Raw genomic sequence first — 15,190 nt, 5'->3', positions numbered from 1 at the left:
AAACTGTGGGTTCTTCATCCTTCCTCCCAATCCTCTAATTTTTCGGATGTTGCAAACTTTTCATCCGATTTACTTTTGACATGAATATAGGTTTTCTTTTAAATTCTGAAGTATTTTAACACACTAATATTTCTCCCTGCACACACTGAGCTCCAGTCTCAAGTTATTTAGTATGACTGTAAAATGTTGAGGTTGAAACTTGGAAATTTCCTGAGCAATGTTTGATTTTTATATGCCTGTTCTGTCTCGAAGGCATAACATTGAAAGCCGTATAAAGAGAGAGTAAAGAGGAAATACCACTGTGTCCAGGAAAACAGCTATGACCTCATTAGAAAGTCATTCACATAAACAAACACTTGAAAAATATTTCAAGTTTATGTAGCTCAAGCTGTTAGTCTAAAAACTTTCTCAAAACGGATAAAGTGCCAACTGAAAAGGTCTTTAATCCATTTGCTCCTGACTTCACTATTTTGATTACAGCTTTCCAGATTTTTGCTATTTTTGTTTAAATCTCCAAATAGCAGACATGAATTCATGACTAGTTAAGAAAGCAGAAGGATTTCCTTTCATGAATTATCATTCATTTTTAAAATGCTCAAACTGGACCTAACAAAAATGGTAAATTCTAAAAAGAAACAGTATGTTTTATTCCTACAATGAAAAGCACTATAGTATTTCACTTTTTAAGTCGGATTTATGGTAGTGTATACATTCAGGTATGCTACTGAGCTAATCGCATGCATTCAGCTGGGAGACGAGGATTCCTTGTGTTAGACTTGTGCTTAAGGCCACAGTACTAAAACTCTCAAACCAAACCAAGTATTGTTTCCTCAAGAAAAAAGTCCAGGTTTTGTTACTCAAAGTGAAAGTCTAATGTTATAGCAACACTTATGCTAGAGAATACGTATAGCAACCACAAAGGAGTGGGAGAACAGGGATTTAACTAAGAGTTAACATTAACTAAATGCATCTTCTCCTAGAGTTTGGTAACCCTGAATACAAAGAGACTACTAGCAAAGAAAATACTGAAGACAGACTTCTCCAGGTGTCAAAGCTCTGCTGCGTGACAAAAAAAAAATGTTTAAACTGACTGAACTTTCTAGAACAAAGAACTTAAAACTCCCTAAGCACCAAGGCCCTTTTCCGATACAAGCCAGCACCGCAAAACAGCGGGCAAAAGACAGACAGTCAGGCCATGGATTCATGAACATCAATTAAATGTCTGCCAACCATCAGATAACCCAGTAAAACAAGAGTGATCCAGACCAAGCACAGACGTACGAGGGAGTATCTGTGAAAGGAGCCAGAGCAGAGGGCACAGTACCCAGCACAATACGGAGTTTATGCTGCCTTTGCACCAGCTCTGGTAGGACAGATGATATCAGGCCTCTGATCCCATACACAGTTCAGCTCGACTAAGAGAAACTGTACTTGTTTTGGCATAGAAGCTCCTGCCCCGGAGTTAAGTGAGAAAGAATTTTGGCACAAACTTAACTCTCCACATTGCCTCATATAGCCACAGCTTTTAGTTCTGGGAGCAAGAGCGCTAAAACCAGAGTCTCACTGAAACACACACAGCCACACTCTGCATGGACCCTGCTGATTTCTGAAGGGTTTAAACTGAATTGAAAACAGATAGAACTGAAAACAGATATAATCCATTTTATCAGAGCAGTTTTCTAATGTATTTCACCTTGTACTTTTAAATTTAATCATATACAGTTCTACTGACTGATCTAGCCCAAAATAAAATTTCCAATGTTGAGATCTCCAGTTTTCCCGTTGCTGTTTTTTTCTCTTTGATTAAAGTCACAAAACAGCTCAGAAAAGCATTTAAGTTTTGCAGTCCATTGCTTGCAAGGAAGCAATTCTGTACGCAGTTATTCCAAGTGCATGAGATGCTTCAGCATCTGTTTGCAGGCAAATTCTGGCATTTTCTCCTGTAGCATCAGAGAGATTCCTGCCTGTCCAAAGAGGAAATGAGATTCAAAACAGTTTTCTGTTGTTTAAAGGACTGAAAGGCACATGATTTCAGCATTTCAGACACTCCTCCAATACACATAAGAATTTGTATTAAGTTCCAGGAAGGAACTGGTGAAAGTACTGCAAACTGTCCACTAAATGAGAGAGAAGGAATTTAAATTCTGTGTCAGTATAAAAAAAAATACATAAAAGCTTTCTCTTTTCCAAAATCCACGGTTACAGGGTTAAAATAAATAGATAAATAAAATACAAAGATGCTTTATGGGAATTCACCCATTTAACAGTGATAAGGAACAATACACTAGATGCTTTAGTTCACTTGCAAATATCTCAGAACAAGATATGTGGAAATAAAGTATTTTCAGATCATAGGGAAAATGCTGCTTTAAGCAATATGAACATAATAGCAGGACTATTCTGAAAGGCCTTTGGTTCCGCATCTTCTTAAAAAGGTAACCTAGAAATAGATAACAGGACTAAAAACAGCTTGTAACTACTGAATACTTCACTGAAACCAAAGCACTACTTTATTTTTACAGCTACACAGAACTATACCACTTACCATCTAATATGTTTTGTAAACAACATACCATCAATTCCACATAATTTACCAAGCATCTCATTTTCACTAACTGATATGAATGACTGAAGCGATTTGGACTCAAGTTATTCAAAACAGACTATCTCATTCTATCCTTTCACATACCATAACTTAGTAACATATAAAGGGAATAGGAAATGGAACAGCAATTGCTGGGAAATGTGAGATGTAATTGCAATTACAGGTGACAAGACTGTGGTTAAATTTAATCTCTCTTCATGCTGTACCACCATAGAGAGGCAAGTCTGAAGAAAGCCAGGAGACACACAGAAAAGAGAAATGGCTCATATATGTCAGATATTTTCTCAGACAAAAAAAAAAAAAAACAGACGTAATTAAAAGCGGAGATCATCAGTCACATCAGGTGAAAGAGCTTGATGATATAGGAGATTACTTCCATGGCACTGTGTGATCAAGAGTACTGCCCGAAACAGCACTATAAAAGAAGAAAATTTGGTTCCAGAAGAAGTTCTCCTCCTTCCTTCCCCTCTACTTGCTCCTTTAGGGCAGCATTAGCTACTCCCAGTCTCTAGGGACACTCTTTGGAGCCTCTTTGGTTTCATTTTCTGATACTCTGAGAACTCTTCATTTAATGCTGAATTGTTTTTTCATTATGATCTCTCCAATTAGAAGAGGCAGCATGCAGGATTAGTAGTAGATAAAAGTCACAGTGACTAAGAGCATAGAGTAGAGGAGTATCAGAAGAAAACCTACAAGAAATGTGGTGTTTTGGGAAGGACTGCATCTTGGTAAACTCTTGCTCCAGTTACTCCAAATTTATACCATATACTACATAGTGTCCTCCAGAAGGAAAGATTTCAGATCAGTACAAAAAGGAGAATTTCACAGTAAGTAGAATAATCCATGCTTAAACAAAGCAATATTACAGTCTTAATTTCACTGAAGCTTGCACTGTGTTACAAAGCTGGAATTGAACAATAGGCAAAATTCCCACTTTCATTTTCTTCTTTTAAGATGAAGCTATTTTCAAAAGATTTCACAGGTTGTCTTTTCCACGTCTACCTCATGCTTTTCAGAAATAAGCACATTTGAGTGTGTATGCAGCTGCTCCCCACTGCATACACACTACTAATCCCTGTTATACTAATCCTTGGATTCCCATGCAGCAAGATGCAACTCCAATGCAAGTTTCACCTTTTATGTTGACTGACCTTAGAGAGAACAGTGACATTTTGATGACAGTAATACTTATCCATTAATTTTAAATGGTGAATTCTTTTAAGCACAAGGGTGCTACATTTTTAAAAACACATATGTTCTCATTAGTAAAATAGTTTTACACAAAATAGTCTGACCTCTGGGTATATTCATGCTGATTAAAACTCCATACAGAACCATTAATAATATCATCTATCTGCAATAGAAATACTTTTTTCTTGACATTCAAGCCTCTGAGTACTGCTTTCTAAATGATTTCCTATAATACAGACCCAGAAAAGAGAGGAAGGCGCTCAACCTTTGCAAATATGGAACAGCTACAAGTACAGTGAGTACAACAGCGTAAGAAACAATAATCAATAACAAGCTCCAATTAAACTGAAACATTAGGAGTATTTCTAAAAGCAGGAGTAAATGTCATTTCAGGGAGAAATAACATTTACATAATTTATTATTTTTAATCAACTATGAGAAAGAGCAGATTAACACATGATTGAGGAATTAAGGTCTTTTCTTGGGTGAATCTGAAGCATAAATCACAAATTAACTCATTGACTTACTGCTATACTTATAATCAAATTGGAGTAACTAGAAAAAAATGAAAATCTGCAAGGAATGAGGACTGTAGAAGATTTTTTCACTACATACTTAATATACTTTTCTAAGACAGACCAATCAAACTGACATTTAAAATGTGCACTGGTTACAAATACTAGCACACAAAGATCTACAGGATGTGCAGTAGAGCTTTCTAAATGACTTTTATGTTAAATCCAGAAAAAAAAAAAGTCTGTGAAACAGTCTGACCTGCCCACCAGCAAAGAGAACATACAGTGAACAGTTTTCACACCAGAAAACAGTCTTTCACGTTACACTTCTTTTGCTATTCCTGTACACCACCTATCTCAAGTGGTCACCAGTGCTATCCTGCAGCAACGAATCACTTTCCTGCCTCCCTAATTCCCCTATGAAAGGGCAGCTTTGCCATTCTAACACATTAGCATGTTCTTGCAATAAATATTACATAAGGCTGTCTTGCTTTTCATCGTGCACATCGTTACCTAATCCTCCCTGTCCCTCTGTCCAGTGCACAAACCTTACACCTGCAGTCGAAGTACACTCACTCCTCACAGATTCCTTTGATTTTAAGGAAACTCAGATGATCAATATTGCTCTGACACTTGTTTTTTCCTCTTTCCTGCACTTTCTATCACAAAATAGGTGCTATAGTATCAGGAAAACTGTACTGATGTCATTGCATGTATCTCCTCTTGACTGCATTCAGAGACGGTTAAACCCAGAAAAAGTAACTAGTTTCACAAGCTGGTAGCACTTAATATACAATTTCTCTACTTACATATTAACGCAATAACTCGCATTTGATTAAAATATATCCCTTAAGAAGGCATCTAATTTTAGTTTTAAAAGAACAGGCTAAGGAATTCAACACCATCCCGACAGTTCATGCCAACAAGTAACCACCCCTACTGTTGAGAACAGCATGTCCTACACCTTACCGATTTGGATTACATTACTTCTATGGCAATTTCTTTTTAACAAAAAAAAATAAGAATCTGTGAATATCACTAAGATATTTTGTTCATCTGTCTTTGATATATGCTATTTTTATACTGCATTTTTAAGTCCCTTCTAAACAACAGAAGGGCATTTTTAACTATCAGTCTCACAGAGGGACTTTTCAACTGACATAAGTAACAGTAGAGATTTCTTCCCGTCACCAGTTTACTGTTGCACTAGACATTTATCTAGCAAGTTCTTGCTGGAACCAGTTTCACAGGACATTGCTGCCTGTGCTACAGGTGTGACTTGCATTGTTTGCCCCTGATATGACTTGCACCGGACTGCACTAAGCAGCACTTGAGAAGTTCCAAATTATAAATTTTTACTACCTTGTCTTCCTCACTAGTTATCTGCCACAAGATCCAAATGCCACGTGTGGAAGTCTCACGGGCAGATGTTCCACAGATGCAACCAGCTTTTTGATAAAAATATTTAACATTTTTTAGGTCTATAAACATTTCCTTTCTCCCTCCCTGCCCCCCCCCCATACTGAAGTATCAATAGTGACTGCACCTTGAAATATCACAGTTTTAAATATACTTAAAACATATCCAAGTTTGCATTGTACTTTTTTTTTTTTTTTTTTTTTTTTTTTTAAGATCAGACTATGGTATTGAGAGAAATGTCCTTTAAAAAAAAACAGAATGAATCTATGTATTAACTTTCCAATCAAGTTTCTCAGAAAAAAAAATGCTTTTTAAAGAGTATTTTTAAAAATATTTTTCATACTTTACTATATTTCGTATTGCAGTACTTAATACTGATGTTTTAAGGACATAAACAAGACAAAAGGTTATCTCTTCCTACAAACTTTCCTCCCACTTGACCTTTCTGCTCCCTTTTCTGGCAGCAAATCTCCCTTCAAAAACTCCTCTTTTTCCTTCCAATTTATTCTGTCTTCATAGCCTTCACTGAGTGAAGATTAGGAATGGGAAAGCCTTAGCCACAAGAAGAAAAGCTGACTCGTGTACCAGGTGTTATCTATGGAGGTAATTACAGTAAGCAATAAAGCAATGATGCCAAAGCAGTAGGAAAAAGACAGTCCAAACTCACTGTTAACTGTGCAAAATGATTTTGGGAAATCAGATGCAAAGGTGACAAATGATGAAAGGAAGCGGGCAACTGAAAAACCTCTAACCCATATCTGCATGATACAGATTACAACAGTGTCAATAGCCATATCCACAGAAAATTTATAGACCCAAGGGAAAAGGAGCATCAGGAACTTACAGACAAATAGACCGGACTTAAACACGAAGAATGACATGACCTTGAAAACTGGCTTAGCATCTTCTATCAAAAGAATCAAAGTAAATCCTGAACCAAACACTATGGTGAAGTGTACCACACAAATCAAATGTTTAAAACTTTACAAATCAAAATGACCTAGTAGAATGGCAAGAATACAAAATAAAGATATATATTATTTTAGAGTAACAGGTGGAATACAAGCAAATGAGGCAAATTGCATTTAATTCTACAGTATCCACAGTCTCACCCAAAACATGGAAATAATTGATCCCAAAGCCAAACAGCCGGTGATTTTGATTCACGTGAATAAGTCTTTTTTTTTTTTTTTTTAATATTGCCCTCTACTACTATTACTACTAGAGAAAATTAAGTATTATATATGTGCCAAATATTATTTTTAAATAGGTATTTGAATATTTATATTTATTTTGAAAACAGCATTTGCACTATTGTTTTCTAGAAGTATCAAAAACCTTCTCATGGAGAGATGTCTATATAAATATTTGCATATGTTGTAAAAGAATGCACAAGTAAAAACTGTTTCAAAAACACAAATTCTAACTGAACGAGAGTAAGTGTTTATGAAGGCACATACATGCACCTTTTGTTCTCAGAAATAATCTGAGCATACAAATGTTAAGAATAATCTTCCTTTTCTATCTACCATTAGTCAAACATCTAGGTCTCCTTCCAACACACTGTATGAATTGCATAGCACATTCTTGAGATGTATCAGGAGCCTTTTGTTAAAATTAAAAATCCCTGCAGCCATAGGCAAAAATGCTTTGGAAATTAAAGAACCCGGAAACCACTTTCAAATGACACATTTCCCACTTCAATTCCTTCAATACAACTTATTAAATAAACTTCAGACAAATTATTTCTTTTAAATCTTGACACATTAAAAATAATCCAAAACCCAACATCTCCCACAGAGAGATAAATAAAGGACTCCTCTCCTGGAACAACAGGAAACTTCACGTACCATTGACACATTCAAAGACATCACAGCACTTGCCAGGTGTTCCATCTCCACGCGAGACTATCTGGGGAACGGAGCCTGCCTCGCACACAGGGAAACCACATAAACCAGAGAGACATTCGCACCTGCAACCAAAGAAGAGGGAAAACCCATAAATAAATGGAGCCACACCTAAGTGAAAAGAATAAGCAAAGAGACAGTGGTAAGCTACAGCATAAGTTCTAGTTATTGAAGTAGTATATTTTTATTTTAGAATAATTTTTCATTAAGCCGATGACCAGACTAAAAAACAAAGCAAAGCAAAACAAACAAACAAAAAAACCTCCACACTTTTATATTGGTACGTTAAGCTACCTGAGTTGTTTTGTAGGGTTTTCTGATACAGTAAGAAAGATAATGGCACTGTGCAACATCAACACTCGTCTAGGACTGCATGCACAAGTTTAGACAACTGTTTCAGACTGAAAATAATTTCATTCTCTAAGATTTTCTAAATTAGACTTCTTCCGCTTTGTCTGTGAAGACTTAAATTGGTAAAACAACAATAGCAATATCCAAGCTTATTCATCAGAAGGAACAATGTCTTCTCAGCAGGGAATGCTCATTCCCCAGTTTTCTATGGGAGATAATTAAAGACAAAGCAAGGTATGTAACTTAAACCTTCAATATCATGCAGAATCATTTAATCTGTATCAAGCTAAAAAAAGGGCACGATCTTTATTTTTATTTTTTTGACAGTGCCATCTTCAGCTTAGAGAAGGGCAATCAGTTATACAAGATGTCAAATAATGGAGAAGATTAAATATATACAAAATCTCATAGTTATTTTTTCAGATTGCATCATTCTAATAGAGAAACCATTTCTATTATTGTGAAGGGTAACACTTATTTAAACAAGCAGCCTACAGAACCAGAAGATATAAAATGTAGGTAAACAGTAGTCGCATGCTGGTTTCCAAGTTCCTTGCTTTATGAAATTTCAAACCAAGCTCCTCTGTAACACCCAGCATGTTCCAGTACATTAATAGCACTGTTTGTAAGACCAAGCCTTCCAATTTGCATTAGTTTACATTTAACTGAGTTCTTGCCACAGAGGTGACTGACATAGGGTAAACAGCATGATTCAACAAAACATAGGACAAAATGATCAAGGAAAAATATGCAAGTATTACAGCAGAAAAATGTCAGGGAACAGTACTCAGCTTTTCTGTTGCAGTTCAAAGGATTTCTTTTTAAAACAACTTGTAGATTAATTTGGCATCCAACAAATGTGTATGATTTTCAAAAGGAAAAAAAGGAATCAAACATGATCCTGCAATTATGAGTTAAAGCAAATGAAAATAGGAACCCAAAATATATCTAACTGTTCCAAATAACTCCCAGATCAAACCAGGCAAGAAGCATCACCAGCACTCATTTGGTATTTATTTATTCTCTATTCCTAAAGAGCAAGAAGCTCTGTGTATGCCTCCTTAAGTGCCCAACAGCAATTTCATCTCAGACCAGAGCACAACTAAAGAAGAGCCTGCTCCCAACAGACAGGTTTTTAACATCTCTCCCATTAATCTTACTACTGAGTGATATTATATTCTTCCCTTGTACGATACCACTCTGAAGGAAAACAGTAAGAAGGGGTACATGTAAAGCCAAAGAAATTTTACAGGACCTGTTTTGTATTACCTGAAAATGATCTTTTAAAATACTGCTTTGTAGTAGAGTATTACTATCAAGGGACATATCAATCTTTGTTAAATCAGCATTACTGTATCACATTTCACAAATAAAAGTGTTCCAAGACAAATAAAGCAATCTAACTCCAGGAGCATGTACATGAGAAAGTACAACAATAGTTACAAAGCAGATATTTCAGGTTTCTGTTTGATTTTCTGTGTTTACTGTAATAGCTAGGCATAATGAACTAGCTTTATTGCCTCCACAATAAGCTTGTAGAGATATGCCTGTAACTTCTCCATTCTTTATATCAGAATTTGTTTTATATTAGAATATCATAAAGATTTTCTAATCTATCTGATTAGAAAAAAACCCATGTATAAGGGAATGCCTATGCATAATCCAAAAAAATCATGCACAGGAGAAAGATGGACCTTTAAATCATCTATATGCTTTTGAGTCAGGTTTGCTAGGAAAGCTTTTACTGTAGTTCCAAGCTATTAGCATGGAAAACATTGTTTTGGAGACTGAAGTCTTTCAGGAAGAAACTCGAGGAAATGTGATAGCACAGTAGAGTTGTAGCATTGCCAGACAACATCTGAAAATTCTGATCAAGTTCTTTATAATGACAGTAAAATCGGTTTTATGCATCACACCAGATTTTTCTGAGTGTCTTTTCCAAAACAGGGATGGAAGGGAAGTGGTACTGGAGCTTTGTTTTCTATCAGAGCAGCTATCCATATGCAGTATGTCTTTGCCTTGGTATCATCTTAAGCTGTGGAGAAGTTCTGTAGGTTGTAATAAACCTGTTCATAGTGGTCAAGCATCATTCAAAATTTCTACAAAATTTAGCAATTCAGACTACTGAATTGTAGGTACAGAGTAGTAACCTCTAAGCTGCTCTCTGTATACCTCTAATTTATCCAAGGAAAATGGATACAGCCTAAGTTAACACAAGGAAAGCTTCCAAGAGAAAAGGAGGACTTAATGCACTGCCTCATTTCTTTATACAGGTTGCACTACTAAAACTTCAGACAACACAGTGGAATTGAAAGATTTCAAGATTAAAGACGGTTTGAGTTTCCAAGAGTTTTCCCTCACACTCTAAGAGCAAGGGCTCTAAGCGAACACATAGCTAAAAATACTGACCTATACCAACATTCAAATTGACTTGGGTAGGAAGACTATAGCCTTTAAATAAATGAGACAGTCCCACAAGAGAATAAATAAGAGGATTTGAAAGAAGGAGAAAAAAAAAGTGAGAAAGAGTGAACGGGAAAGAATGGGAGAGAGAATGTGAATATTAAAAATTATCCAAGAGATATAATGGAGTAGACCTGAAAAGGGAGCAGGATTGTGAGGAAGAGATCAAGAATTCTCATTAAGAAGTCGTTTTCACTGAAGTTTGACAGAAATCTTTCAAATAATCAACAACTGAGCTAAATCTCTTTGAGCATATACAAGGCCAAAAACCTCCCTACTTTTGATATCCAACATGTTCATTAACCATATGAAGTACTTAATGATTTACATATTCATGAAGATAACTACTTCATTACTACCTTTTTTTTCATTTAGATTTACTTCGATTTTTTATTTCTACTAATTTCAAAATAGTATCAAATATTTCATGTTTGAGTCTTCTGGATTCTATTATCATTTTTCTTTTTACTTTACGTCAGGTCAACAGAAGTGCAAAAAGGAAAAGGAGAAAAAAATAAATCAAATATCTGTAAATGACGGTATTTATTTACAATCTAATAATCTTTGTTCACTTCTATTATTAAACACATGAAAAGAGAGAAGGACATAGTAGCCTCAGAAAACATGTTTTAGTGGTAGAATCAAAAGATATCTCCAGGCAAAAGGCATTCTGGCTATATTGAACTGGCTACGAAAATAAGAGCAGTTATCCTGGAAGAGATTTACTATCAGTGAATGAGAAGGCTGGGGTGGGGATGAGGAATATTTATTTTTTGGATAATTAAATCTGAAGTACTGAGAGACTGCAGAAAAGCATTCCTGAAACATGCATCAAATTCCTGTGGAGATTTTATCATGGTCCTTCTTTTCTCCTTGCAGGAAAGAAATCTAATACACTTTGTGTTAAAATTAGCTCTAGCTAAGCAAAACAGAAACAATTCCAAAGGACTGTCAACAATATGAACACTTAAGGGTATTATAACATAAGAAATATTCAGGAGAACTCTCTGCATTTTCCAAGTTTGATGAGTTATGAGACGGAAAGGAGAAGAGATTAAAAGACCTTCCTATCATGATGAATGGTGTATAAGAGATTAGGCTACAGCAAACTGAAATATTATCATGACAATGTCAATGTCCACAATAGATTATTTCCATACTATTATCTATACTTGAAGCCATAACATGAATTAAAGTAGGCAAGATGATGAGTTCCTAAACAGGTCAAATTACAGCCTAGTTCATCAAGCAGATGCTAATCTTGGAAAAAGTAAATCCAGTCCTAGGCAAAAACAGTAACTCCACAAGGGCAGAGAGAAATCCATTCAGAAATCTTCATCCAAAAGGTTCAGTTACTTTTATTTTTTTTCCTCATTTTTCAGATATGCAAAGATGAAAAATTTCAAGGTCATTATAAGCCTCGATAGTATGATTAACTAGATTAGTAATTAAAATATTGTTTTCCTGGAAAGCTTTTAGTTTTTCATTTTGAAAATCAATAATAATACTGATAAAATACAGAGATGGCAGATAAACTTCTGAAGTTGCAGACAGAACTCACTATCAGACCATTTCTAAAGGCTCAAAACTGTGTAGCTTTTATCTGAATTGAGCAAATATAAGTGTAAGAATTTATTTCTAAAATTCAGGATATAGACATAAATACATATGGTATTACAAACAGATACCCAATACAATCACTATGTTTTCCATTAACACAGTAATCTCTCTATATAGGGAACACTTAAATATCACAGAACATGACTATCTAGCTTTTACTTAAAGATATTGCAGAAAGGAACTGTTTTTGTGGATGTTTTGCAAATTATTAGTATTAGGAAATAGTAAATGTAAACAGATGTAAACAAGGAGGGAAGACCATAAAAATCAGCATTCATAATCTTTTCAAGGTTTCCTGAAATTCAAACAGTTCGTTTCACTAGAAGACTTCATGTGAGGTCGTCCATTGTGAGGTCATGGACTCCAATTGTGAGGTCGTGCTTTGTGATGTCGTCCATTGTGAGGTCGTCCATTGTCAGGTCATTAGAGGCCCATTGTGATGTCGTCCATTGTGAGGTCACCCATGGTGGGGTCACCAGAGGCCCATTTTGAGGTCGTCCATTGTGAGGTCTTCCATTGTGAGGTAACGGGAGGCCCATTGTGAGGTCACCCATTGTGACGTCACGAGAGGCCCATTGTGAGGTCACCCATTGTGACGTCACGAGAGGCCCACTGTGAGGTCATCCATTGTGACGTCACGAGAGGCCCACTGTGAGGTCATCCATTGTGAGGTCACGAGAGGCCCACTGTGAGGTCATCCATTGTGAGGTCACGAGAGGCCCACTTTGAGGCCGTCCATTGTGAGGCCGTCCATTGTGAGGCCACGAGAGGCCCATTGTGAGGCCGTCCATTGTGAGGCCGTCCATTGTGAGGCCGTCCATTGTGAGGTCACGAGAGGCCCATTGTGAGGTCGTCCATTGTGAGGTCACGAGAGGCCCATTGTGAGGTCCTCCACTGTGAGGCCATCCATTGTGAGGTCACGAGAGGCCCACTGTGAGGTCCTCCACTGTGAGGCCATCCATTGTGAGGTCACGAGAGGCCCACTGTGAGGTCCTCCACTGTGAGGCCATCCATTGTGAGGTCACGAGAGGCCCACTGGGAGGTCCTCCACTGTGAGGTCATCCATTGTGAGGTCACGAGAGGCCCACTGGGAGGTCCTCCACTGTGAGGTCATCCATTGTGAGGTCACGAGAGGCCCACTGGGAGGTCCTCCACTGTGAGGTCATCCATTGTGAGGTCACGAGAGGCCCACTGGGAGGTCCTCCACTGTGAGGTCACGAGAGGCCCATTGTGAGGTCCTCCACTGTGAGGTCCTCCACTGTGAGGTCGTCCATTGTGAGGTCACGAGAGGCCCATTGTGAGGTCGTCCATTGTGAGGTCACGAGAGGCCCATTGTGAGGTCCTCCATTGTGAGGTCGTCCATTGTGAGGTCACGAGAGGCCCATTGCGAGGTCCTCCATTGTGAGGTCGTCCATTGTGAGGTCACGAGAGGCCCATTGCGAGGTCGTCCATTGTGAGGTCGTCCATTGTGAGGTCACGAGAGGCCCATTGCGAGGTCCTCCATTGTGAGGTCGTCCATTGTGAGGTCACGAGAGGCCCATTGCGAGGTCGTCCATTGTGAGGTCGTCCATTGTGAGGTCACGAGAGGCCCATTGCGAGGTCGTCCATTGTGAGGTCGTCCATTGTGAGGTCGTCCATTGTGAGGTCACGAGAGGCCCATTGCGAGGTCGTCCATTGTGAGGTCACGAGAGGCCCATTGTGAGGTCACGAGAGGCCCATTGTGAGGTCGTCCATTGTGAGGTCGTCCATTGTGAGGTCGTCCATTGTGAGGTCGTCCATTGTGAGGTCACGAGAGGCCCATTGTGAGGTCGTCCATTGTGAGGTCGTCCATTGTGAGGTCACGAGAGGCCCATTGTGAGGTCGTCCATTGTGAGGTCCTCCACTGTGAGGTCCTCCACTGTGAGGTCCTCCACTGTGAGGTCGTCCATTGTGAGGTCACGAGAGGCCCATTGTGAGGTCGTCCATTGTGAGGTCACGAGAGGCCCATTGTGAGGTCCTCCATTGTGAGGTCGTCCATTGTGAGGTCACGAGAGGCCCATTGCGAGGTCGTCCATTGTGAGGTCACGAGAGGCCCATTGCGAGGTCGTCCATTGTGAGGTCGTCCATTGTGAGGTCGTCCATTGTGAGGTCACGAGAGGCCCATTGTGAGGTCGTCCATTGTGAGGTCGTCCATTGTGAGGTCGTCCATTGTGAGGTCGTCCATTGTGAGGTCACGAGAAGCCCATTGTGAGGTCGTCCATTGTGAGGTCACGAGAGGCCCATTGCGAGGTCGTCCATTGTGAGGTCGTCCATTGTGAGGTCACGAGAGGCCCATTGCGAGGTCGTCCATTGTGAGGTCGTCCATTGTGAGGTCGTCCATTGTGAGGTCACGAGAGGCCCATTGTGAGGTCGTCCATTGTGAGGTCACGAGAGGCCCATTGTGAGGTCGTCCATTGTGAGGTCGTCCATTGTGAGGTCGTCCATTGTGAGGTCGTCCATTGTGAGGTCACGAGAGGCCCATTGTGAGGTCGTCCATTGTGAGGTCGTCCATTGTGAGGTCACGAGAGGCCCATTGTGAGGTCGTCCATTGTGAGGTCCTCCACTGTGAGGTCGTCCATTGTGAGGTCACGAGAGGCCCATTGTGAGGTCGTCCATTGTGAGGTCACGAGAGGCCCATTGCGAGGTCGTCCATTGTGAGGTCGTCCATTGTGAGGTCACGAGAGGCCCATTGCGAGGTCGTCCATTGTGAGGTCGTCCATTGTGAGGTCGTCCATTGTGAGGTCACGAGAGGCCCATTGTGAGGTCATCCATTGTGAGGTCACGAGAGGCCCATTGTGAGGTCACGAGAGGCCCATTGTGAGGTCACGAGAGGCCCATTGTGAGGTCACGAGAGGCCCATTGTGAGGTCGTCCATTGTGAGGTCGTCCATTGTGAGGTCGTCCATTGTGAGGTCGTCCATTGTGAGGTCACGAGAGGCCCATTGTGAGGTCGTCCATTGTGAGGTCGTCCATTGTGAGGTCGTCCATTGTGAGGTCGTCCATTGTGAGGTCGTCCATTGTGAGGTCACGAGAGGCCCATTATGAGGTCTTCCATTGTGAGGTCATGAGAGGTCCATTGTGAGGTCGTCCATTGTGAGGTCG

General features: G+C 39.2%; 1 protein-coding gene across 1 annotated transcript in view; it reads right to left on the bottom strand.

Moving 5' to 3' along the window:
- The window catches only part of CRIM1 (cysteine rich transmembrane BMP regulator 1), a 171,288-nt gene that overhangs the window by 54,252 nt on the left and 101,846 nt on the right, over positions 1-15,190 (bottom strand). The window contains exon 5 of the mRNA XM_088524180.1: positions 7,581-7,702. Coding sequence (XP_088380306.1) covers positions 7,581-7,702 — 122 coding nt within the window. The remainder of the gene's footprint in view (positions 1-7,580; positions 7,703-15,190) is intronic.

Source organism: Tinamus guttatus, unplaced genomic scaffold, assembly GCF_059628265.1.
Source record: "Tinamus guttatus ecotype Peru unplaced genomic scaffold, ASM5962826v1 Tinamus_guttatus_pri_ptg000208l, whole genome shotgun sequence".
Lineage (NCBI taxonomy): Eukaryota > Metazoa > Chordata > Aves > Tinamiformes > Tinamidae > Tinamus > Tinamus guttatus.
Note: the sequence above shows the minus strand (reverse complement) of the source record. Positions and strands in the feature narration are given on the sequence as shown.